The sequence below is a fragment of the Petromyzon marinus genome, chromosome 47 (assembly GCF_048934315.1).
Source record: "Petromyzon marinus isolate PM22_M1 ecotype Great Lakes invasive population chromosome 47, UKy_Petmar_22M1.pri1.0, whole genome shotgun sequence".
Classification (NCBI taxonomy): Eukaryota; Metazoa; Chordata; class Hyperoartia; order Petromyzontiformes; family Petromyzontidae; genus Petromyzon; species Petromyzon marinus.
Window position 1 is genome coordinate 1,113,428 of NC_133713.1, and position 25,097 is coordinate 1,138,524.

The 25,097-nt window shown below is 45.8% G+C and overlaps 1 protein-coding gene across 5 annotated transcripts in view; it reads left to right on the forward strand.

Moving 5' to 3' along the window:
- The window catches only part of SLC5A7 (solute carrier family 5 member 7), a 62,361-nt gene that overhangs the window by 11,286 nt on the left and 25,978 nt on the right, over positions 1-25,097 (forward strand). The window contains exons 2-3 of one of the 5 annotated variants that reach the window (XM_032972141.2): positions 6,982-7,159; positions 23,537-24,740. In XM_032972141.2, the coding sequence (XP_032828032.1) occupies positions 24,557-24,740 (184 nt within the window). In that variant the 5' untranslated portion in view covers positions 6,982-7,159; positions 23,537-24,556. The remainder of the gene's footprint in view (positions 1-6,981; positions 7,160-23,536; positions 24,741-25,097) is intronic. The other 4 variants (XM_032972143.2, XM_032972144.2, XM_032972142.2 and 1 more) reach the window with 4 other exon arrangements.

Here is a 25,097-nt window from a genome sequence, read left to right on the forward strand (position 1 = left end):
GAAGGATGTAGGGTGGATGTCAGGATGGCATCTGTTTCAAATTTCTCCATGAAAACATTCGCTACCACTGGCGACAAGGGAGAACCCATAGAGGTACCTTCATTTTGTTTTTGGAATGTACCATTCCAGGTGAAGTAAGTATTGGTAAGGCAGTGCCTTACCAAACTTGTTACATCCGGATTCAGTCCCTGTTGGACCAAGTCTTCAATGATTGCAATGGTGGCAGGCACAGGTGCCTTGGTGGACAGAGATACAACATCGAAACTGACAAGCCAATCATCTGGAGACAGTGAGATGTCCTTGATTAGAGCAACCAAGTGAGCTGAGTTAAGTACAGCTCAGGTGGTCTTGCCCGTGAATGAAAGCAGAGCTAGACAGCTGCTGTGCATACGGCGACGGTGCTCGTGTGTGACGACGGGGCTCATTTCCCATTATACTCGTTTGCATTAACATGCCAATCTCTCCCTTCAACGCAGCTGTTGTGTGTGCGTACGGCGACGGGACTCCTTTCCATCTCTGACCCCGCCTAAATACCCTTGGGTGACACCCACCTCAAACCTATATATATATAACCTCTTGTTGCAGCAGCCCTTTCCTGTTCAGCAGTTCTACTGCTGTATCTTTCCACCTGATGACGATTGCTTGTGTTGCGATCGAAACGTCGTGATTTATTATTTATTTTTCGACCTACGTGACTTTACCGAAATATCCAAAGAGTATGGATTCCTGCAGTCATGAAAACTTCAAATCAAGATTAACTTCTGTTTATCAGAAAGGGTACCGTATTTTCCTGCATATAGCCCGCATACGCATAAAGTATAACCCGCAGACGCATATACCCCGCAAAAATAGCGTTTTGTGTAAAGCAAATTTCAGATAGCCCGCACCTCCATATATCCCGCATGCATTCATATATTTAACGTCGTTACCGCAGCTTAATTGCATCATATTAATATGAAGTTTACATTTGTAATACATTCCACTATCAATTGTTAACATTAAAATCATAACATGCACAAAGAAAACAAACAAACCAGAAACGAGTGAACTTAAAACAGTAAATAAGTAACAAAAGTAAATATCCAATAAATAAGTAACACATAACTGGTAGATAAGTAAGTACAGTTTTAGCACTGGTAGATTGCGCACTGCGCAGATAATAGCGGCACTACGGTAACGCCGTTGCCTCGCCCCCAACCCCCCACCTCTCCCTCCCCCCAGCTGCCCCACCCCCAACTCTCCCTTTTCCAGCTCTCCCGTCGCCCGTAAACAGTGCGCGCACTTCAAACATTGTCGTTTAATTGTACAAACAATTCATTTAAAACGTGATAACATGTGCAATTTTAGTGTGAGTGTTTTTTTTCAGCAGTACTTTAGTCAAAGGTAAGTGTTGCATAGTGGATAGTCCTACCATGAAAAAATGTAACGAGTTATAACATGTCACACGTGTAAAATATTTTTGGGATAGCTCGCACCTCCATATACCGCGCAGGGTCTTGTTTTGTTTGTGAAAAGTGGTATACCCCGCGGGTTATATGCGGAAAAATACGGTAGATTAAAGTGGCACAACATGGGATAGAGAAGATATTGACCAATGTGGTACAGAAGTATTTCGAGCGTATTAGACTTGCTGATGACTTGCACCAGTGATGATAAGATCGGCCTCTGTGGAGGAGGCTCATGAAGGACGCTACTGGGCAGTTTAAGGCAGCCACCCTCAAGCAACAATGGAGGGTGGAGGAGTTACGTTTCCAACAACGAGCAGAGCGCCAGGTGGCTAAAACGCAATGATATGGCACCAAGGCTATATGGGGGATCTTTGTCCTTAATGGGGCACACCTGGTGCATCTGCCAGTCATCTCAGTCAGCCAACCCATGGCACCTGGGTCTGTCTCACAACCTCCGGTCAGCGAGCCGTCGACACTTTACGTAGCCTTAATCTGCACCTAGACTGGCACAAGCAAAATGTGGAGACGCCACCACCTCTTTAGGAGCGAATAGCAGCTGTTGTTGTGTGTGTGGGGGGGGGGCAGTAGTGTAGCGGTTGGCGTGCTGCACTACAAACCCGGTGACCTCAGTTCAACTCCTGTTCACGGGCAATACCGATTATCTGAACCGATCTGGGACCTCCCCTGGGTTGATTCAGCTTCAAACGAGTACCCAGTGCGATGTGTAAATTTCACCATGAAGGAGACAAAGGCGCGGTGCTGGCTACCTCTCGTGTGCCCTGCCCACCTTCATAGGTGCTCGCTAAAAGCACTTGTTCCACCAATATGTTAAAAGCTATATGGGGGGTTTTGTGTGTGTGTTTTGGGGTGTTTGTATGTGTGTATGAAAATTGAGCTGTGGGTATTAATGTATTGGCACTATAGACGGGTGCACCACAGTTTTTCGGAAGTTCGCTGGAGGTGGGGTAAAGTTTTGAGTGCTCGCTCCTCTTCCAAAACGCCTGGCCAGCGTGCAGGAGTCGATCAATGACTCTCCGCCAAGGGTGCCATGAACAGCCAATTCCAGGCATGCGCATTTACCTGGGTAAGCAATTGTTAATACCAGGTGAGAAGTCACGTAGACTCATTGGCGCAGACTAATCTGGGTCATCCAAATGACGAATGCAATAACATAAATACAAGTCAAAAATGAAGGAAATAGAAATCAGACAAAAGCAAACGCTTTACAAAAGAAACCGAACACTGCAAATACAGCATATGAACCAATATTATTTACAATAAGCACTGTTTGCTTTTCGGGTGTGCGGGTGTCCGAATATTTAGGAGTTTCCATGTGTTTTTGTATTGCATATAATATGGAGCCACGTACATGAGCTCGTGTGTCCACAGTGCTGTCGCACAAACGTTTAAGTGTGAATAGAAGAGCGGTGGTACAGTAATTGGTGCACTGCGCACCAAGTCGGCGACATGAGCGCAATAAGTTTCCATTCAGAGCTAACGTCATTGGCGAATGTGTGAGCGAATCCAAAACCTGAACCGGTCCTGGGCCTCTCCCATATCGACCCAGCCTAAACTGAATACATGTTGTGGTGTTTAAAATATCGGTAATTGGGAGACAAAGGCGGCCGGGTGTGTTACTGACCACACCACCCCCTCATAGGTACGCCGTGACGGCCCTCACAGGTGCCCGCTAACAGTAATTGCTCTAAATGCCCGTTCAGGCTATACGGGGGATCTTTATCTTTGTAAATGTGGATGTGTGTTTACGTGTGCATGTACACGTGTATATGTACTCTGCGTAGCGGTTAGCATGCTGCGCTACGAACCCGGCGACCCGAGTTCGATTCCCATTCATGGCCAAACACCAGTGACTATCATCTGAATTTGTACTGGGCATCTCCTAGGTCGACTCAGCCTCAAACATTGCCACTAGGGAGATAAAGGCGGTCGGGAACTTTGTCCTCGTATTGTCTGCGAAAGGGATGTCCTCTGGCCCCTATAATATGCAACATACTTTTGACCATGTAGTTTGACAATCTGTCCATGGTTGGACCAGAATAATTTCCATCTAGTACAGATCATGGGGAAGCTGATCGATTCCCGGGTGTGGTAAAGGGATGGCTTACCACTGGTCAGTCATGTTATGTATGCTGATGATCTGATAATTACTCCTCACTATGAAGGGTTAAATACTTTCCTGCTGAATCTGGGGCATTCTACTAAGAGGCGGGGCCTTCCATCAGCCCCACCAAAACAAAGCACCTGCTTGTGTATTTCTATAATCAAATGCTCCACGCCCTAAACTCCCTATGAGTAGCATGATGGGGGCAGTTGTAGAGAGGGTGGAGGAGTTCTATACCTGGGCAGTGTGCTCATGACCAGCTCCGGTGTGGTAGCAGAGATTGCACTCCGAATTAATAGAGCTGCCTTGTGTTTTTCTGCATAACCCTTGTGTAGAAGCTACCTGGCCTGTCACTCTAAACGAAGCTTCGTATCTTCTCGGGCAAAGTTATGTCCTCTCTTCCTATGCTTGCGAAACATAGACTTATTTAAATAAACATCTGCCCTGGCGCCAAAAAATGCAGGCTGGCTTGCTTCCGGTCAATCCTGGGTTTAACCAGACTGGATTATGTGAGGAGCTCTCGGACCCTCGAAAGATATTGACAAAGTTTCATCAGTGAGCAATGCTGCGTTGATTGGGTCATGAGCCTCGCGTTTCCTAGTCCCTGCTTGTTAAAGTAGCTTCTGCTTCGCTGGATAGTGGGGGGTAAACGGGCGCGCCACGGGCAGGAGAAGATATGGGCTGATGTAGTACAGGAGGATGTTGAGCTGAGCGTACATGCTGATGATTGGTACCAGCAGTGTCTGTGGAGGCCGATCTTGACACAACAACAGAGGGCAGAGCAGCAACGTTCAGATTAACTATAAAGTTGGCAGAGATGGTGCATCTGCCAGTCATCCAAGTCAGTCAACGCATAAAACCTGGGTTTGTCCCGTGACCTCCTCAAAGCGAGCCTTTCACACTTCATGTGACGGCCTCAAAGTGCACCTAGCCCGGCACAAAAAATATCCGTATTAACATCACTGCCACTCAGTGGCGAATAGCGGATGTTGCTGTTGCGGTCATTCTGTCCTTTTGAAGTCTTCGTTACCATGGGAACTTTAAAGGTTCCGCTGTGAGCTGATGGCGAGAGCAAAACACATCACATGTAGCCCCCATGCAGCCTCAACACACCGTGCTGTTAGCGAGTACCTATTAAGGTCAACATAAATTGGCGCACAATATACCTCCTTCGCGTACCTATCTGTCCATTAAAAAAATACACATCCCAAATGGCGTTCTGTGAGCAATTATTTGCAACAGCATCGATTTAGTTATGAGGCACATTGTGCTATGAAGGAGGGGCCATTACCCAAAACGTTGACTAATTTATACGATTTCCTGTTAAGGTAAGTCTTATTTGACGAATGTGTTGTGGCCGTATTAGTGAGGCACATTGGTCTGTGACTTGTCATTGTCAAGTTCGGCTTTCCCAAAACCACTCAAACCTGCTCTCCTTTCCGCTTCCTTGCATCTCGTTGATCTCGCTTTGTCTTCAAGAACTATCCCCAGTGCTGTAGAGTGAATGTGGCTTAAGTTAAATTGTAGTTGTCTTGGATCACATCCTTACGATGACTCCATGTGTATTGACTGTCATAATGCATTGCTCAACTCCATTGAGCATCCAGTACAAATTGACGGATTGTCTTTGAACTCGAAACCCTTCCGTTAGACAGGAAAATTAATAAAACCAGGAGGGGTGAACTTGAAAATAACAAACCTGACTTTTGGTTGCACATAACAAACCTGACTTTTGGGTTGCACATAACTGTTGTCCCAGATACTGGTAACATTTTTGAAATGTAAGTATTCAGTGGCACGCCGATTATCCGCATTACTGCACTACTATCCGAATGATTGCCGCACACATAGACACTTCTCGTGCAAAAACATAGCGTATGTAACCTTTGTAACCTGAGAAACGAAGGGAGATGCCGCAATGATTACCAGCACACGGGACTTGCAATCCAGAGGGCGGTGGTTCGACTCCGTCTCCCGGTGCAGCAGTGGAAACGATGGAGCAGGTTTCTTAAATCCCCACCGCCTCTGTCGCATATGGTGGGTGGAAGTGTGGATACGCCCTTCTCTTACAACACATTTGGTCAGCGTGGAAGAGTAGACCAAACATCCCCTAGAGCTCCCTCGAGTACAGGTTATTCCGCCAGCAGTATTGCATGAGCGAAAAAATTGCAGGGCTGCGCCTTTATCGTGTCTTAACTGAGAAAAGAAGGGACGTGGTGAACGTGTGAGCCAATCACTGTTCACTGCTAACATTCCACCCGAAATCGGTTCTACAAACGGTTACCGGTTATTGCTCAACAACCACATTACACATCAAGCAGTGGGTTAACAAAAGGGCCCCACATTCTTATAAGTTTACATAGATACACATTAACTGTTACACAACAAGCACGAGCATACACAGATGTATATTTAATTACGCATACGTGACAGTTCAATTCACAATACGAATTAAAGCCCATTTTCAATCCACTTCTGGATGAACGTCTCCCTTACACTGAGTCACTTGAGTGTTTTATCTAGTGTGGGTTGCTGGATGTGTGAAGATTTCACGAGCCTCTGATGTTAGCCATTGTCGGAAATAAATGTCATCTCGCTGATTGATGTCCAATGCGCTATCCACCGCGCCACCACTCCACACCCATATACATACACTTGCACGCAGACACGTATATACTGTACACCCATATATACTGTACCGCATACTCTCACATATATTCACTCTTACACAAAGACAATAATCCCCCGTATAGCCTCGGCAGACATTTGGGGGAAGTGCTGTTAGCGAGCACCTATGAAAGCCGACACGGCACAAGAGGGAGTGGGGGGACAGAACCACACCCGGCCGCCTTTGTCTCCGTAGTGGCGATGTTTACACACCGCACCAAGTACTCATTTGAGGATGGCTCGACCTATAGGAAGCCCAGGACCGATTCAGATCATCATCACTGGTGCTGGCCGTGAGCTGGAATCGAACTCGAGTTTGTGGCGCAGCGCGCTAACCATTACAGGACGGCTCCCCCACACAAACACAGTCACGCAGCACACAAACACTGCTGTCTTATTGACTCACTGAATGAGATCGTTAAACAATGTAACGGCGAGTGCTGTTAGTGAATACCTGTTAAGGCCAAATAGTTGTACATTACAAACGTATATAGCGAGATCGCTACTCACGTGAACTGACTGGCATGTGAGTGATCAATGCACTCATTTGTGCGCGCTCACGTACAAGCTGAGTCAACATCTTCCCTCGTCTCTCAGTTAAAATGTAAAGGAGCGGCGCTGCAATTGCTCGCTCAAGTGAAGGGTCTTCACTTGAGGGAGCTCTAGAGTGGTATTTGCTCTACTCTTCCACGATGTTCCAGACGTATTGCAAGCGTTGGGCTTACCCGCACTTTACCCCACCAGACGCGCCCGGCCGATCAGCTGTGGTATCCCCGTTAATAACGCCGAGGGGACAGCGAAGGACGACGGTTCGATTCCATCTCAACAGTCGCTCCGAGAGGACTGGCGATCTCTGGATTGTGAGTTCAGCGTTGCTAACCATTGCACCACTGGCCGCTGTCTTCATGTTGCGGTTACAAAGGTAAAACTGTTACGTTTACTGCCCAAGACCTTTCTCTCCGCGTGCATAACCGGAATACGTTTATCTTGGTTTTTTCAACGGTGTTCCTTAACTTGACTCCTGTTAGTCGTTGTCAAATCTTGTAATACAAATTTAGTCTACTTCCTGTTGTCCAATGAATTCCAAATTGTGCACACGTACTCAGATCTGATGACAATGCATGCCTGTATCAAAATCGGCATCAATTATTCAATTAATTGGCTCTTTTAAAGCAACGTTTTGTATGGACTGATTATTAATTAAATATTTATTTGGGTAGGCCAAAAACGGCGCGGTCCCTAAACTCTGGAATCGCCTCGCCCAAGAAGCAGGCGCCGCGTGTCTCAGGCACCATTGACCGTGAGTTAAATGAAGTTGTTAACAAAGCCGTTGTTTTAAAAAACGTTTTTAAGGAGTTTATGTGAAGATGGAGCGCGCCCTACAGCGTTAAATGTTCGAGACCGTGACCGTTACTATGGTGTGATGAGGGCAAGATGAGTCGCGATATACAATAATAGCCTCTAAGGTGCAACCGTGTGAGAGACATCAAATATTGGGGTACCACCTGACCGATTGCCGCACCTTGGGCTGGTAAATGTAGTTCATTACGCCACTGCCGTACAGGGACTCCTCTACTTACAAACGAGCTAGGTTCCAGAGGTATGTTCGTAAGTCGATTTGTTCGTAAGTCCCACTTTACTCCTGCCGATTCCAAACATCTACAATGGCTTTAAAAGTTGTATAATTTGCTTCAGATGTAGATGCCACCACCGCCATCTATTTCATGGCGGTTGAACTTACGACTCTCGGTCCAAACAGGCAACTGGACGAACGGACAGGTTTGTTCGTATCTCTGAAAGTTCGTGAGTTGAATGTTCGCAAGTAGATGAGTCCCTGTAGTGTGAACTGAAAACCCTTCCTCTACGAACCCGGCGACCAGAGTTCGATTCCCGCTCACGGCCACCACTGGTGACGATAATTTTAAACGGTCCTGGGCATCCCCTAGGTCAACTCAGCCTCAAACGAGTAACTGGTGCGGTGTGTGAACATCGCCACTGGGGGGACAAAGGCGGCCGGGCGTGGTGAATCCAAGTCCCGGGCGAAGCCGGGTAGTAAAGCTAGTTTTTATATATTCACGAACAACCTGCACGTCCTCGGGACGTGACCATCTGTTCGTGCCTCCCAGCCTACCATCAAAACGTTTAATCTTATAAAGATGCGTGTCTCACTCCATCTTTCTCTGGCCTTCTCTATACTATATATCCCAATTCATCTCGATTTCTCACTACGCCTCTGTTTCTCAGTCCCCTATATGGATAACTTCGTCTACTTCTGCCTCTACTGACAAAGAAATGATCAGTCTATAATTTTAATGGTAGGTTTATTTAAACAGTGAGAGACAGAATAACAACAAGAAATCCAGAAAAACGCATGTCAAAAATGTTATATATTGATTTGCATTTTAATGAGGGAAATAAGTGTTTGACCCCCTCTCAATCAGAAAGATTTCTGGCTCCCAGGTGTCTTTTATACAGGTAACGAGCTGAGATTAGGAGCACACTCTTAAAGGGAGTGCTCCTAATTTCAGCTTGTTACCTGTATCAAAGACACCTCTCCACAGAAGCAATCAATCAATTAGATTCCAAACTCTCCACCATGGCCAAGACCAAAGAGCTCTCCAAGGATATCAGGGACAAGATTGTAGACCTGCACAAGGCTGGAATGGGCTACAAGACCATTGCCAAGCAGCTTGGTGAGAAGGTGACAACAGTTGGTGCGATTATTCGCAAATGGAAGAAACACAAAAGAACTGTCAATCTCATTTGGCCTGGGGCTCCATGCAAGATCTCACCTCGTAGAGTTGCAATGGTCATGAGAACGGTGAGGTCCCCCTGCTCAAGAAAGCACATATACATGCCCGTCTGAAGTTTGCCAATGAACATCTGAATGATTCAGAGGACAACTGGGTGAAAGTGTTGTGGTCAGATGAGACCAAAATCGAGCTCTTTGGCATCAACTCAACTCGCCGTGTTTGGAGGAGCAGGAATGCTGCCTATGACCCCAAGAACATCATCCCCACCGTCAAACAAGGAGGTGGAAACATTATGCTTTGGGGGTGTTTTTCTGCTAAGGGGACAGGACAACTTCACCGCATCAAAGGGACGATGGACGCGGCCATGTACCGTCAAATCTTGGGTGAGAACCTCCTTCCCTCAGCCAGGGCATTGAAAATGGGTCGTGGATGGGTATTTCAGCATGACAATGACCCAAAACACACGGCCAAGGCAACAAAGGAGTGGCTCAAGAAGAAGCACATTAAGGTCCTGGAGTGGCCTAGCCAGTCTCCAGACCTTAATCCCATAGAAAATCTGTGGAGGGAGCTGAAGGTTCGAGTTGCCAAACGTCAGCCTCGAAACCTTAATGACTTGGAGAAGATCTGCAAAGAGGAGTAGGACAAAATCCCTCCTGAGATGTGTACAAACCTGGTGGCCAACTACAAGAAACGACTGACCTCTGTGATTGCCAACAAGGGTTTTGCCACCAAGTACTAAGTCATGTTTTGCAGAGGGGTCAAATACTTATTTCCCTCATTAAAATGCAAATCAATTTATAAAAATTTTGACATGCGTTTCTCTGGATTTTTTTCTAGTTATTCTGTCTCTCACTGTTCAAATAAACCTACCATTAAAATTATAGACTGATCATTTCTTTGTCAGTGGGCAAACGTACAAAATAAGCAAGGGATCAAATACTTTTTTCCCTCACTGTATATTCCTCCCCTCCCTCCCTCCACTCACCCACTTCCCTCCCCAGTTGTTCCTCACTGTTTCCCACACCTCTCACCCTCGCCCTTCTCATCCAAAGCGCTCTCTTCCCCGCCTCTTGTCTCTCTCGAATCATCCCACTGCATGTTTCTCTCCCTCGCTCGACTCTTTCCGTTTTGCTCTCTCTCTCTCTCATGCCCTGCACTCTCTCCCCACCCCTCTCCTCTCTGTCTCTTTATCCATCTCCCTCCCTTACCTCCCTCATATCTCTCTCTCCTAAATCTCTTTGCGTCACCTCCCTTTATTTCCTCAATCTCTGATTTTATGCCTCCGGGGTGGAGGCGTCACATCAGCGTCATCACGCATGTGTGTGGGGTGACGTTAATAACACAAATGTGAACCTGTGCACTAGCCAGGTAAACAGTAACCCAGGCAGAAAGCCAGAAAAATATTTTTGCTGGTAAAGTATGATATTAGTAAGGGTTGTTTTCTCTGCTAGGGAACATTTCCATGCCACCTGTCGGGATGTCCCCGTATAAGTGAGTGGGTGGCCCATTAAGCACGGCTGGTAATGGAAGATTAATGAATGGATGACGCGTTCAGGGCAGTTTCTCTTCCCAATTATATATTTTCGATTTAACCGGGGGAGGCTCGTTTAAATCAGATGCACTGGCAATTGGAGGAGACTGGACTGTGTGTGTGAAGGCATGATGTATACTGTATATGTATGTGTGTATGTATGTATGTGTAGTGGGTTCCGGAGGCACTTCGGATAGGTAACTTTATTACAATACCTTACTCCAACAGTCCTTATACAATGGTTCAGCCTAGGGACACAGCCTACTCCTAGCGTGCCGTGACACTGGCAACGCTCTCGGGTCCTCCGCTATAATTACCCTAGGAGAGGCTACCCTGACCCGACCCAGCCAAGGTGCGGTTCTAGACTCTGGCTTCCTCGGACCTCGCCCTCAAAAGGGCGTGGGGCCGGGAGTCCCAGAGTCCCACCACTGGTCCAGAGTCCCACCACTGGCCCGCACAGCGTCCTGGTCCTGACAAGGACAGCTGGTCGAGGGGGTCCAGGGTCCTATCTAGCTGATCTTCGGCTTCGGCCTTCAACTGGTCCCAGATCGGCTGGGGAGGTCCCCTTTTTTGCCCCTTGCCCATTGAGGGGTGGGGCTGCGAGGGATCCTAGAACCCCCGCAGCCCCCTCCCCCCCCCCCCGTTGAGGGCGCCAAGGGGCTTAGCTGTCTGGGGATCCTGAGCCCCCAGCACCCCCTCCCCTCTTGGGCTACCGCTGCAGCCCCTCCCCTGACGTTACGAGGTACCGTTCCATCTATGGCGCTACGTATGTATGCTAACAGCGCTGCACTACGAACTCGGTAACCCGAGTTCGATTCCCGCTCACAACCAACATCAGTGAGGATCATCTGAACCGGTCCTGGGCCTCCTCTAGATCGACTCAGCCTCAAATGAGCACCTGGTGCTGTGTGTACATTTCGCCACTGAGAAGACAAAATCGGCCAAGCGTGGTGTTGGACACTCACCCCCTCGTGTGCCGTTCTGGCCTTCATCGGTGCTCGCTAATAGCACTTGCCCCAACAGTCTGTTATGGATATACTTAGGATCTTTGTCTTTTTGTATGCTAAGAGCACTTGGTACAAAAGTTTGCTCAGGCTATATGGATATATTTGTCTTAGTCAGTAGTTTCGATTGATGCCGTTGGTGCAACGCAGACAGGGTCGTGTCTGGGCCGGGACCTACGGCAGCGTGGTCGTGAGAGAGGGGGCCTGAGTTGGTGGTGTGAACCTAATATAGAGAAAGACGGTGCCCCCTGCGACTACCTCGCCTCCGACTGAGTGTGTGCGCTGCACGCCACCCGCACACACACACCTCGAGAAGGGAGAGAAGAAGAAGAGACCTATGACACTACACATATATGGAGAGTGTTGGCACAGTTTTAGCGCAAATTACACTCTGAACCCGATGACCCCGTTTGATTCAGGCTCACAACCAATAACCGAAGGCATCTCCGAGGTCGACTCAGCCTCTAACGAGTACATGGTGCGGTGTGCAACATCAGGTATTAGGGAGACAAAGGCGGGCAGGCGTGGTGCTGGCACCGTGCCGGCATCAGTAGGTGCTTGCAACAGCACTTATCCCAACAGTCTGTTAAGGATATACGAGGGGAGCTTTGTCTTATGTATCCGTGCGTGATATTCAGGTTTTTACGTTTGTAAATCAGCTCACACAAAGCAACCCCATCACATGTATATACCGTCGATTGATTTTCGTTATATGTGCAGCTAGACCAGAGGTTGGCAACCAAACCAACAAGAAGAGACTTTTTTTCAAATTCGGTAAAACAAACTCAGTATTTCAAGGGCCGCAATGCACGTGGTAAAGAAAATATAACGTCGCGAAGCGGTCCTTAATGAGCCGCATGCGACTCCGGAGCCGCAGATTGCCAACCCCTGCCCATGGTAAACTGGACTACATGGTAAACTGGACTTCCATGGTGAACTGGACTTCCATGGTAAACTGGACTCCCATGGTAAACTGGACTCCCAACGTTAGGGGTCAGCAACCAAAATAACAAGAAGAGACATTTATTCGAATTTCAAAGAGCTGCACTGCACTCCTTAAAGAGCCACTGCATGCGACTCCAGAGCCACAGGTTGACGACCCCTGAGCTATACGGACCAAGGGAAGCCAGACCAATGCACCCCCGTATTAGTCCGGCTAGAGGAGGTTTTACCCCATAACGTTCCTCATGGCTTATACATTACACATGCACATTTATCTTTAACGAGACAAATACAAATATCTCCCCTATAGCCTTAAAACACTTTTGTGGCAAGTGCTCTTAGCGATCACCTATGAAAGCCGGCACGGCACACGAGGGAGTAGGATACCAATACATTGCCCGGGCGCCTTTGTCTCCCTAGTGGCGATGTTTACACATCGCACCAGGTACTCATTTGAGGCTGAGTTTACCTAGGGTGGGGCCAGGACCGGTTCTGGTAATCATCACTGGTGTTGGCAGTTAACGGGAATCGAACTTGGGTCGTCGGTATCATAGAGAAGTTCGATAACCACTACACCAACGTTTAACAGCACAACAACAACCGACATTCACCAATATGTGGCGGTGACGTCGCCACGGCGCTTGTGCCAGGATATGTGCACGTTAAAGCCCCGTGAAGCGTCGAACGCCCGCTGGCAAGAGGTCACGGGACAGACGCATGTGCCATGGGTTGACTCACTGAGATGACTGGCCAATGCACTACCTATCCCCCTACTGTCCCAACTTGCTGAATTTTAGTCGCCCGGCGCTCCGCTCGTTGTTGTGAGCGTTGCTCCTCTGCCCTCCGTTGTTCCTGGAGGGTGACTTCACGAGCCTCCTCCACAGAGGCCGATCTTCACACCGCTGGTACCAGTCATCGGCAAGTCAACTGATCTCCACATCCTCTTGTACCACATCACTCCATATTCTCTCTAGACCATTTATCCCCCTTTATCCAGCCAAACAAAATGTGTTTTGGCATGTGGTGGCTGGGCATGTGAGCTACAATACCCAGCCAACACAGTCTTGTCTGCCAGAGGAGCTCACCAATGGGACTTTGTACAGACCTTTCAAGAATTTGTGAACTCCTCACACAATCCAGCCTGGTTAATCCCAGAATGGATTGTAGGTAGGCCGGCCTAAATGTTCCTAATTGGCGAAGATGTTTCATTAGGGGGGTCCACGTTTCGCAAGCACGATCACATATTCACGCACGTGCAAAGATTCACACATGTACACCAACCACGCTCGCCACTCAGTGACAACCACCATCTGCCACTAAGGGGCAGTGACGTTAGCAGGGTGCTTGTGCCAGGCAAGATGCACCTTGAGGCCATGTGAAGTGTTGAAGGCTCGCTGGGTTGACTGACTGATAAACTTTTGATTTAAAGCTTTCGTGACTGCAGTAGATCATATTCTTAGCTCTTTCGGTAAAGTCACGTTGAAGGGAAACAATAAAATAATAAAGTCACGTTGAAGGGAAACAATAAAATAATAAAATATATATAAACAATATATATTATTATTTTATTGTTTCCCTTCAACGTGACTTTACCGAAAGAGCTAAGAATATGACTGATACACCCCCTGTAATTCGCACTGTTCCAACTTGCTGCGTTTTAGTCGCCCGGTGCACTTCTCGTTGTTGTGAGCGTTGCTCCTCCGCCCTCCACTGTTGTGGAGGACAACTGCCTCCAACCACCCAGTAGCTTCCTTTGCAAGCCTCCTCCACTGAGGTCGATTTTGACACCGCTGGCACCAGTAATATGAAAGTCCAATCAGCTCCATATTCTTCTGTACCACATCACTCCATCTCATCTCTAGCCCGTGCCACCAATCAAAAGATGCTTTGGCATGTGATGGCTGGGAAATTCAGGTTATTTGACCGAGAGAATACAGCCTCACCTGCCGGTGCTCATTGATGGGACTCTGTGCAGATCTTTCAAAGATATGTTAGATCCTCACAATCCAGTCTGGTTAAACCCAGGATGAATCATAGACATACCAGCCTGAATATTTCAAAACCGGTGCTGATGCTCCTTTAAAAGACCGCATGTTTTGCAAGCATAGAGAAGGGAGGGCATAATTATGGCTAAAAATTCCCGAAGTTTCGTATGGAGCCATAGTCCAGGTATCTTCCACGCAGCGTTATGCAGCCGATGAAATGACAATGTCACTTGACTAATTTGAAGAACTCCACTGCCAAACCTGAGGTGGTCATTAGCACACTTGCCAGGTATCGGAAATCCTTCATTCTCTCTACAACTGTCACTCAAAATCAGTGGAGAGGAAGGAGAATTTTTCTAACATAAAATACCCAGAAAGGTGCTTTGTTTTTGTGGGACTAATGGTAAGGCATGTTCTCAGTAGATATTCGAGGTTCAGCACCATGGCCAGCCGCCAGATTCGTAGCTCAGCAAGCTAACCACTGCGCTACCGCTCCCGATATATATAAAACATATAAAGATAAAGATCCCTCGTATAGCCATAACAGACTGTTGGGGCAAGCGCTGTTAGCGAGCACATATAAAAGCCGGAATAGTACACGAGAGGGTGGATGGTCAGCACCACGCCCGGCCGTCTTTTTGTCCCTAGTGGTGATGTTTACACACTGCATCAGGTACTCATTTGAGGAGGTTGAGTGGACCTAGGGGAGGCCCAGGACCGATACCGATAATCGTCACCGGTGTTGGCCATGAGCGGTAATCTACTTCGGGTGCGAGCCAGGATACAAAGCCCTGTGTCTGCCTACACATATGTACATAATCAACCATGCACACACTCACACATAACCCTCTTAACTCTCGTTTGCCTCCCGTTAATCATGGTCTATATAACTCTATTCCTCTAGAGGAAAGTCTTAATTAAAGCATCAACCTCCCACTCAAAATGAATCCCTACGTGGAGACTGAGCAAGCCAGATTAGAACACAGATCCATCACCAATTGTCACTCACCCTGTCGCTTTCGCTCACCCCGCACGCCTGTAAAATTACACACTATTAGCTCTATATTCCTCGTCACGGTTCTGCTCACTCCACACACCTGCACAATGATGCACTGTGTTAGCTCCTTATTCCTCGTCACTGTCCCGCTCAGGCTTGTCCCTGGCTCAGGTGAGCCACAGCTTAAAATCCATGCTTGATGCGACAACCATTAACTTGATGCGACAATCCTGAGCATGGACACAGCCATGCTCAGGATTTCCATAAGCTGAGTCTGACCCAAGCCAGGGTCGATTCGCTTCCTCGTGCATCTTGGAAAGCAACTGAGAGGTTCAATCCCTGAGCTGAGCCAAGATGAGGAATACGGCCCCAAAGTTGTTTGTTGCAATTGTGAGGTTGCTTGACTGCTGGGTGGTAAAAAAAAATATATATCCCTGCTTTTGTATAATATTGTATTTCAAGTTTATTCGTTTATCGAGTTGAGAATTGGAGAGACCAGGATAGTCGGCACGTGCATGAGTGAGTGAGTTTGGTCATGACAAAAGAACATAAGAACAATAACAGCAATGAAGCAAATAGAGGTCACAGCAAAACCAGCAAAATATATGCAGAGCGAAACAAAACCCACTGCACTACAGGATGGAGGTGTATTAGCCAGCATGGAGGTGTATTAGCCAATACACCTCCATCCCATATCTTTCGCTCCACAAAAGATAAGATGATGATTTACACATCCCGACAGCCACACGACCTCTGTTTTTTCCCACTTTGATTCCAGCACGCTACTGTTTATAGTGCAGCAGATAAGCGCAAATTCCTAAGGAATAGTTGAAACACAAGCGTGAAACTTGCACTAAATATTCATAAATGTGTATCATACCATCTTAACAAAAAGTTTTCTGCCTGGCTCCCTGCCTGGATTCCTCTCTGCCTGGCGTGTGGCGAAGTGCACGTGCGCAGTGGTGACATCACCGTGCACGTGTTTGATGGCCTCAACCGCAACCTACAGCGTTGAGCCTGGTCCATGTGTGCTGACGTCACGGTTGCGAGATGTTAACTCCCTCGCTTGGTATGCAGGAGGTCATAGGTTTGATCCCGACCCTGACGCCTGATGTATATTTGGAGTTTGCATGTCTCTCTCTCTCTCCCCGTGGTCGCGTGGATTTTCTCCGGATCCTCTGGGTTTGCCCTCCACATTTCGAATCAACATTATGCATTTAGAGTATTTGGCTGCTATAAATGTCCACGTGATAAGCCACTTCATTGAGCTATCATTTGTGGCCAGGTCACTTCTGAAAAATAGCTGTATAGTTCAGTGGGCCTTGCCTGGTAAATAAAAAAATAGTTTAGTTTTATAAATTAACCACCCCCTCTGGTCTTCACACCTGATTGGCTCACAATTGACGACATCACATTTATCCCCCGTCAATTTAAGACCGAAACAGGAGGATTCCTGCACAACTCTGGCTGTCGCCTAATAAGGATAATTTTTATTTCCGGCGAAACGTCACGGTATTCGAATTGTAATTGTTATACGTTTACTCTCCAACACACCGGTGTGCTGAACTAGTAACGAATTGGCATGTTTTGTTTACGTGACAAATCTTACTTATTGGTGGTGACGGGTTAAACGACTTTTATATTTACGTGATTTGACCCAAAAAAAACCTCTTATGGATAATATTGGTCGTTGCAGCTGTGGGGGATGACGCCCCCCTCCTCTCCCCCGTCCTCCGCCCCTTCTCGCCGGGCTGCCGCCGATCGGGTGATCGGCCTCCCCGCACCAGCGTCCTCTCTGTGGGACATGGCTAGTGGCTGGCTCCCCACCGCCTGGAGTTATCCCACACACTCCCCACGTACACCACCACTCATGCCGAGGTGGCTACTTGCACGCGCGTGCCCGTGCAGGTGCACGCTGCTCGCCACGGCTGGCGCTAAAAAAAGCTGTATGAACACCACCACTAATGCCGAGGTGGCTACTTGCACGCGCATGCCCGTGCAGGCACGCGGGTAAGGACGATGGCCGGGTTGACGATAATATTCACGCGTTCCACCGTTGGGTGCTATCGTCGCTACGTGAACACACTTTGTAAAGCACGCTGTGTAAACACGCACGCGAGCGCAAGCACGCGGGCACAACGACGATCGTATTGATGATAATATTCGGCCTTCATCCGCTGTGCAAACACGCACGCGAGCGCAAGCACGCGGGCACAGACGCGGGGGCCGTTAATGAATTACTGCCCGCGTGCCATCCCACACACGCTCGAATTACGCACCACGCCGACACCCTCCCACACACACAGAAATCACGCGGCGTCGTTGCTCTGTGCTAAAGTTTATTAATGGCGCGCCTAAAGAAAAACCCTTCGTGGCCCGGAGCAAATTTCTCAGCGAGCAGCGCCTAGTCTATTCCTATTCAATCCCTTGGTGGACCCTTACTCTGCTTCTCACCTCGCAGACATACTCATGGTGCCTCACGGTCCCTGCCTGGGGTCGAGTTGTAGCTGCAAGGACGCTGGCGAGATAGAATTAGATATAGGAGGGAGGTGAGGGTGGAATATAGAGGAGGGAGGAAGAGGCATAGAGCAGCGGTTTCCAACCTTTTCGAGCGTGCAGACCCATTTTCAGCCTTCAAACATCTCGCGGACCACCACACGCTGTTTTTAACACTCCGTTAAACATTACATAGAAATATAACGTAACAACAAATAAATAATACGCACACTCAGTAATAATTTGTACTGGTACACACCTTAAATTGTGAAATTGGTATTCATTACCTCAACAAATAAATTTGCGGAGCAAAGCAGTACATGTGCAGGAACGTGTTTATATTGAGTGGCTCGCTTAACGAGATGGCTCTTTCACTGAATTCAAACACAGGATGCCAGGTTTGAGTCTTAAAGATGATTCCACAACCAGCCTACGTTTGACACTTTCATTTGGCTAAAGGCATCATTAGGTACTTCGCTGCCTTGTCTCGGACGGTTCTAGCTACTCAGAATCCAACGTGAAGGGCAACCAGTCGGGTAACTTTGTGTGAAGATCAGCAGCTTGACTTTGAAGTTATGCTGGGTTGTCGTGCTCAAGTCACACACTAGCACCACAGACCAACATTTTTTTTATACTATTTAAATATACTTGGTAAATACATTTTAGTACTAGGTTTGTTGTATAAACGATATGTTTTTTTATTGTAAATTTCGTTGGTGAGGATGTTATTACAGTAGTCCGTCAGTTAACAGTGACATCTGTTCACGGTTTTTCGGTGAACGTTTCACCTTCCATAGGACCCCATAGTTTCAACTATACCGTTAATTTTATCAAGTCGACTAACGTTAATATGTCAAACTAACGTTTACAAGTTGACTAACAGCATGTCAACTCACACTAGCAAATCGAATCACGTTAACATGTCGACTCACGTTAACATGTCGACTAACGTTAACATGTCTGACTAACGTGAAAAAGTTGACTAACGTTAGCATATTAATGTTAACATGTCGACTAACGTTAACATATTCTTAGTTTTTTCGGTAAAGTCACGTTGAAGAGAAACAACAAAATAATAAAATATATATAAAACAATAAAAATTCGCACGACGTTTCGACCATAACTCAAACGGTCATCTTCAGGTGTGTTGGTTTGTTGTTTCTCTTCAACGTGACTTTACCGAAAAAACTAAGAATATGAATTACTGCAGTCACGAAAGCTTTAAATCAAAATTTTACGTTAACATGTCGACTAACATTAACAAGTTGACTAACGTTCGCATGTCAACTCACGGTAGCGTACTCTTTGGTTTTTTCGCTTAAGTCACGGTAGCGTGTTCATGTTGTGCACGTGGTGACGCTAATTTCGTCCAATACCAGCACTCGTAAGTGTGGACTGAGCCACGCCCTCAGCCATCAGCAACGCCCATTCATGAGCCGTTTAGTCCTCCACTGCCTTTGTTCACACATCATACCGTTATGTTTTGGGCTGTGGAAAGAGCTCTTTCTCGCTGTCTCCGATGAAGTTATTTCGGTGAACAGTAGTTTTCGTGGATCGGATTAAAACGTTAACCGAAGGACTACTGCGCATATATGTTTTAAATTTTTCCGCAGACCCTCCTCACGAATTGTGAGAATAGCATCACGGGGACTTTGGTTTGGCTGCGCGTTCCCACTCGTAGGCACTTTTTGGAATTCATTTTTAAATGTTCTTTATTTAATTTGTAACAATAGGTTTTTTTTAATCCTGGACAAAGAACGCCGTGACGAATCAGCGTTCCACGGGGTTGCGGCGCTAAACGAGGGCTGCATGGAGAGTAAAATCAATTTACAGATACGTCAACATATATCTGGCGATTATTGCACTGGTATGTCAAGAGACAGGGATATTTGGAAAATACAACTGCCAAGCGGTGTTGTAGAGAATTGGCGGATTGGCCAAGACACGTGATACCGGTATATTTATCTGGAAGTTACAATTAGAGTTTAGTTTCTATGGGAAGAGGTGGCACAATGGTTAGCAGTGGTAAATTGAATACAGTGTAGCACGTTCAGTGGCTGCATCAATCGCATGAACCAGTTACGTAAACAATACGCAAACGAATTGGACAACAAACATGATTCTTGCATGTATAATTCCATGCATGTGTGTCTTAAGCATAAGAATACATATATAATCATTACGCTTGTTCACCAGAAAAGCCTGAGGATCATGCCTGCCAAGTGTACTCATTAGGGGTCGATGATTGTAATGTACTGCACCGTGTCAGGCGAATGATGTGAATGGCTGAATTGACGTATCCCTACGCCCAAGGGCAATAAAGTACAGTCTTTTTCTTTCTTTCGTATGGCTGCTGATGTTGATGTAGCACAACGACTGCAATTTTATATTCAGATGGTCAAGCCAGATAACGGCGTCAGGAGCTAGCGGAGTGTATCGTCGTCGCTGTGATGTATCCTTGGTATTTGTGGATCGGAGCATTGCGTCGTTATATGCTATACGTCTGTTCTGGATGACCACAGTCACACGCTACTGGAGAGTTTTACATTTTCAATTTGTGCGTCATCAGGTATCTGCACCTGCAGCTAAGGTGTGTGCATTGGATGCGGTTTAGGGTGGACCATGAGCTTCGTGGAAGATCAAACAAAGGGATCTTCTGCGTTGGGTCATTCACAGGCCTGAGTACCATACCACGCCTGCCAAGAGTACACAATAGGGGGGGTGATGATTGTACTGCACAGTATCAGGCAAATTACACTATGTAACAAAAAATTTGTTCCTGGGTAGTAAGTGTTGTTTCCTAATTGCTTATGCCTAAAAGTATGGAAAATGGCTATGCTTTCCCCACAAACTTTGCTTTTTTGACCAGGACATTGATATTTTGAAATGAACCTATTTTCAATGAGAAAACGGGCGAATGTGTGTCTTTTCGTTGACAAAGTCAGAAAAAAACAACATATGAATCAAAATTACAATATATTTATACTAAAGTAATAAAAAATGACGACAAAAGATTTAGTAGTGAGTAGTTTTTCGAGATTTACGATTATACTGTAAATCACTTTCATGAATCAGCCCCCAAATGTAGTCTCCCATCATGTTCTTGTTATACTGCCCTTGGTAGCGGCGTTCAAAGGCCAGTATATCCTGGTAGAAGAACTCGCCTTGCTCTCTCGAGTACGCTCCCATGTTCTCCTTGAATTTATCAAGATGAGCATCAAGAATATAGACTTTGAGGGAGAAAGCCTCGACACAGAGGCGTTGTTTCTCTGTGTGCATATGTGTGTGTCTCTCTCTCTCTATGTGTCTCTGTTATCTCTTTCTGCTTATGTGTCTGTCTATGTGTCTTCGTGTCTGTGTTTTGTCTCTCTCTCAAATTTAGCAATCTTTGGATGAACGTAATCAACCAGGTAGGGTGTTGACTGTTATGTTAGCCGACTCTCTGTGTTGTATTGTATTATATTTCTAAGTTTACTAGGTTTGTTTTCTCTTTCATTTGCACCTGATGCTGATTGCTTGTGTTGCAATCGAAACGTCGTATGCAATTATTTTTTTTCTACGTGACTTTACCGAAAGAACCAAAGAGTAATCCAACAAATACTTTAGAACGTAAGACTACTGCGATCATTGCAAATTCATGAATCCCCAAGACTGAGCAATACCAAATTAAACCAAGGGTCTCAAAACCACCTAGACAGTATGGGCTACCAAAGATTCATAAAATCGGCATCCCATTACGACCCATAGTACAATTGGCTCTGCTACATATAAATTAGCAATATATATTTCTAAACAAATACAGCCCTACATCGGTAGGACATCTTCATTCATAATACATTCAGAACATCTTGTGAATGTGATTAAATATATTAAACTTAACCCTAACTATATTCTGGTGAGTTTTTATGTGATTTCATTCACTAAGGTTCCAGTTAATGAGTCGCTAAAATTACTTGATACACTAGTAAAGAATACAGGTTTACCAAAAGATATTCCAAAATTAGCTGACCATTGTTTAAATAACACTTCTTATGGATAGGTGATTTCTATAAACAAAAGGAAGGAGCAGCAATGGGCTCTCCTTTATCTTCTGCTATAGCAAATCTGTACATGAAAAACTTTTAAACAAAGCAGTGCCTCAAGTACATTAAAACCATATTTTTGGTTTAGATATGTTGATGATACTTTGGTTGTCTAGCCAAATGGTAAAGATACACTTAATTCGTTTCTAAATAATCTCAATGCACAAAACCCGGCCATCCAGTTCACCATGGAAACAGAGGTGAATAACACACTCCCTTTTCTAGATATTTTGCTTGGACATGGCCTAAATGGCAAAATATTTTGCAAAAGCAAAACATTAAAGTAAGATTTGGTGGAGTATGCAAAATTCAAAAACTAATATCTTGTACTAAAGACGAATTACCTAAATTATCAACAGGTGTATATCGGATTAATTGCATATATGGTAGATGCTATATTCGACAAACGGGATGTAACATCAGCGTAAGACTAAAAGAACACCGAATACACATTAAATTATCTCAAACACAACTGTCGGCAGTGGCAGAACATGCTTGCCAACAAGACCATTCAATTGATTTTGATAACGTTTAAGTGTTGTGTTAAACTAATTATTACTGGCCAAGACTAATTCGAGAATCCGTTGAAATTAAGAGAAATACAAATAACTTTAATCGCTCTGACAGCTACAGTTTAGTGCGGCCTGGAAGCATATTATTAAATAATAAAAATACATTTTACAAATCCTTATAGGGGAAACACATACTAATTAACTGATTAATAACGAGGTATATAATTACAATAATCCCCCCCTCCGCTTCCTCTGATTTCTGCACCTGATTTGGTATAGTGATTGGGTTCGGTTATTAAATAATACACATTACAACGAATTACTAATCTACGACTGATTACTAATCTACAACTGATTACTAATCATAACAATTAACTGATTACTAATCTACTATATAATTACAATACCCCCCCCCCCCTCTCCGCCTCTGATCTCTGCACCTGATTCGGTTAAATGATGACGTCACCCTGCTGCTCTATTTAAGACCGGGAGCAGGTGGACGGCTTCACTATTCTGGCAATTTGCCCGATGATGCTGGATGTAATTACAAGCGAAACGTCGTGCTCAAAATTGTAAATGTTGTGGATTCACTCAACACACCGGTGGACTAAAGTAGTGAACTATTTGTCTTTTGTCAACGTGACACATTTTTTACTGATTGGCCATGTCGGGTGGTGGAGGGTTGCGACACATTTATAAATAACGTGGTCTAACAAAAAAAATCTTTATTATGAATATTGGTCGCGAAAGCTTACATGTTAAACTCTCCACTAAGTGGTAATAATTTATTGACTCCTGGAATGAGAATATGCCGAGAAAGCCACTTGCAAGCCGCTTGCGCTTTTGCTGTGCCACCTCGCCATAGAAGAGTAGAAGAATGCCTTCAGTGGAATGGCTGTGGATAGTATTTGTATTTTACTGTGACGCACCACCACCATTACTACAACCGTTGTGGCTAATTATGCTGTTTAATATTTTTGGGATTTTATTTTTCAGATAGAGTGGACAAAAGTGTGTATTCGACCTGCAGGAGTTACGATTCAAAAGATTCGTACCCTACTCCACTCCCTGCCAAGTACCCATCGCAACATCTGAAACTTGGGGCACGTCAAAGACAGACTTATAAGTGTGCAGCGCCCTTCATAGAGCAGGGTGCGATACAGCCTTGCAATAAACTCTCAGCGTTCTGACGATCAAGGACGTTGACTGGAACACAGCTATTGATCAAGCTGGCGATGACAACCTGATGACAGCCCCAACCAAGAATCGTAACGAAATTGACGGCAATCCGGCACGCGGTCAGACAAGGACACGAAGAACGAATTTCACAAAGTCGGGGAAAGCCCCAAGAACAATCCCAGATACTCAAATATCACCCGTTGTTGATAATGTATTTAACCAACCACAATCCTGAAAGGAGCTAAACGAGCACCAACGAATCTCAAAGAATCTGGCAACAGCCAACCAGGAACAACGCGAGCTCAAAGAACACAAATTGACAACCTCACAACATCAATTCAATAGCAATAGCTCAGGACCAATCGATCCTTTTATTCTGATTTAAAAAATCAACACAAAAACACATCTATCAATGACAATCTAGGAACAGTCTAATGTCAACTACAATAATATTCTGACCAGAAGAACCACTGAACAATCATAGAACGCAAACATTTTCATCACTGACACTATTAACAGCCCAGGAGTTACAAATAACTCACAGACCACCCGCAGCGCATGGTTATCTGATGACAACATCAATTAGCACGTACAAACAATACGGAGCAATCTGACGGCGTTTCTAAATCCCCACCACCATCACTAACGACTATCCAAAAAGTATCCAACAAAAAAACCAGCCTAACGGTAGACCACCCATCATTCGTCATATTACAAGGAGCGATATTACCAGACTACACAACCAGAGACCAACCAACCCCCCCCCCCCCCTCAAAATCTGTACAACCTGAGCAGCAGCAACAGCGAGAGGTATCATTTCTGGCTGCAGCTGTCAAAATGGCGATTCACGTGGCTGGTCTGGTAGCCATTATCCTCTTCTATGGCATTATCCTGGCCGTGGGGATCTGGGCCGCATGCCGAACCAAGAACGTCGGCGTGGGCGAGGGGATGGAGCGCAGCGAGGCCATCATGGTGGGCGGCAGAGACATCGGCCTGCTCGTCGGCGTGTTCACGATGACAGGTGCGTGTCGAGCGAACCCAATTCAACAATCGTCCCCCCCCATCCCGCCTTCCCCCATTAACTCTTTCTCTACAGCTTAAATGCCTCCATACAATAATTAATCGGATGAGAGCGCAGGTTTCGCAAGTAGAATAAGACGAGTCATCATCACTCTGAGCAATGATCTATTTGCTGCTAGATAAAGGAATCGCTAACGTCACCATCGCACCATCATCCCACAATTAATTTATTTATCTCGCTGCTTCACGCAAAGCTGATCCTTTCATTCCATGTCTTTGGTGGACATCTGTGTTCCCGCCTTTGGCTGCGATTCCATCAATAGTCTCGACCATTGACCATAATTCCAACTTGTGATAT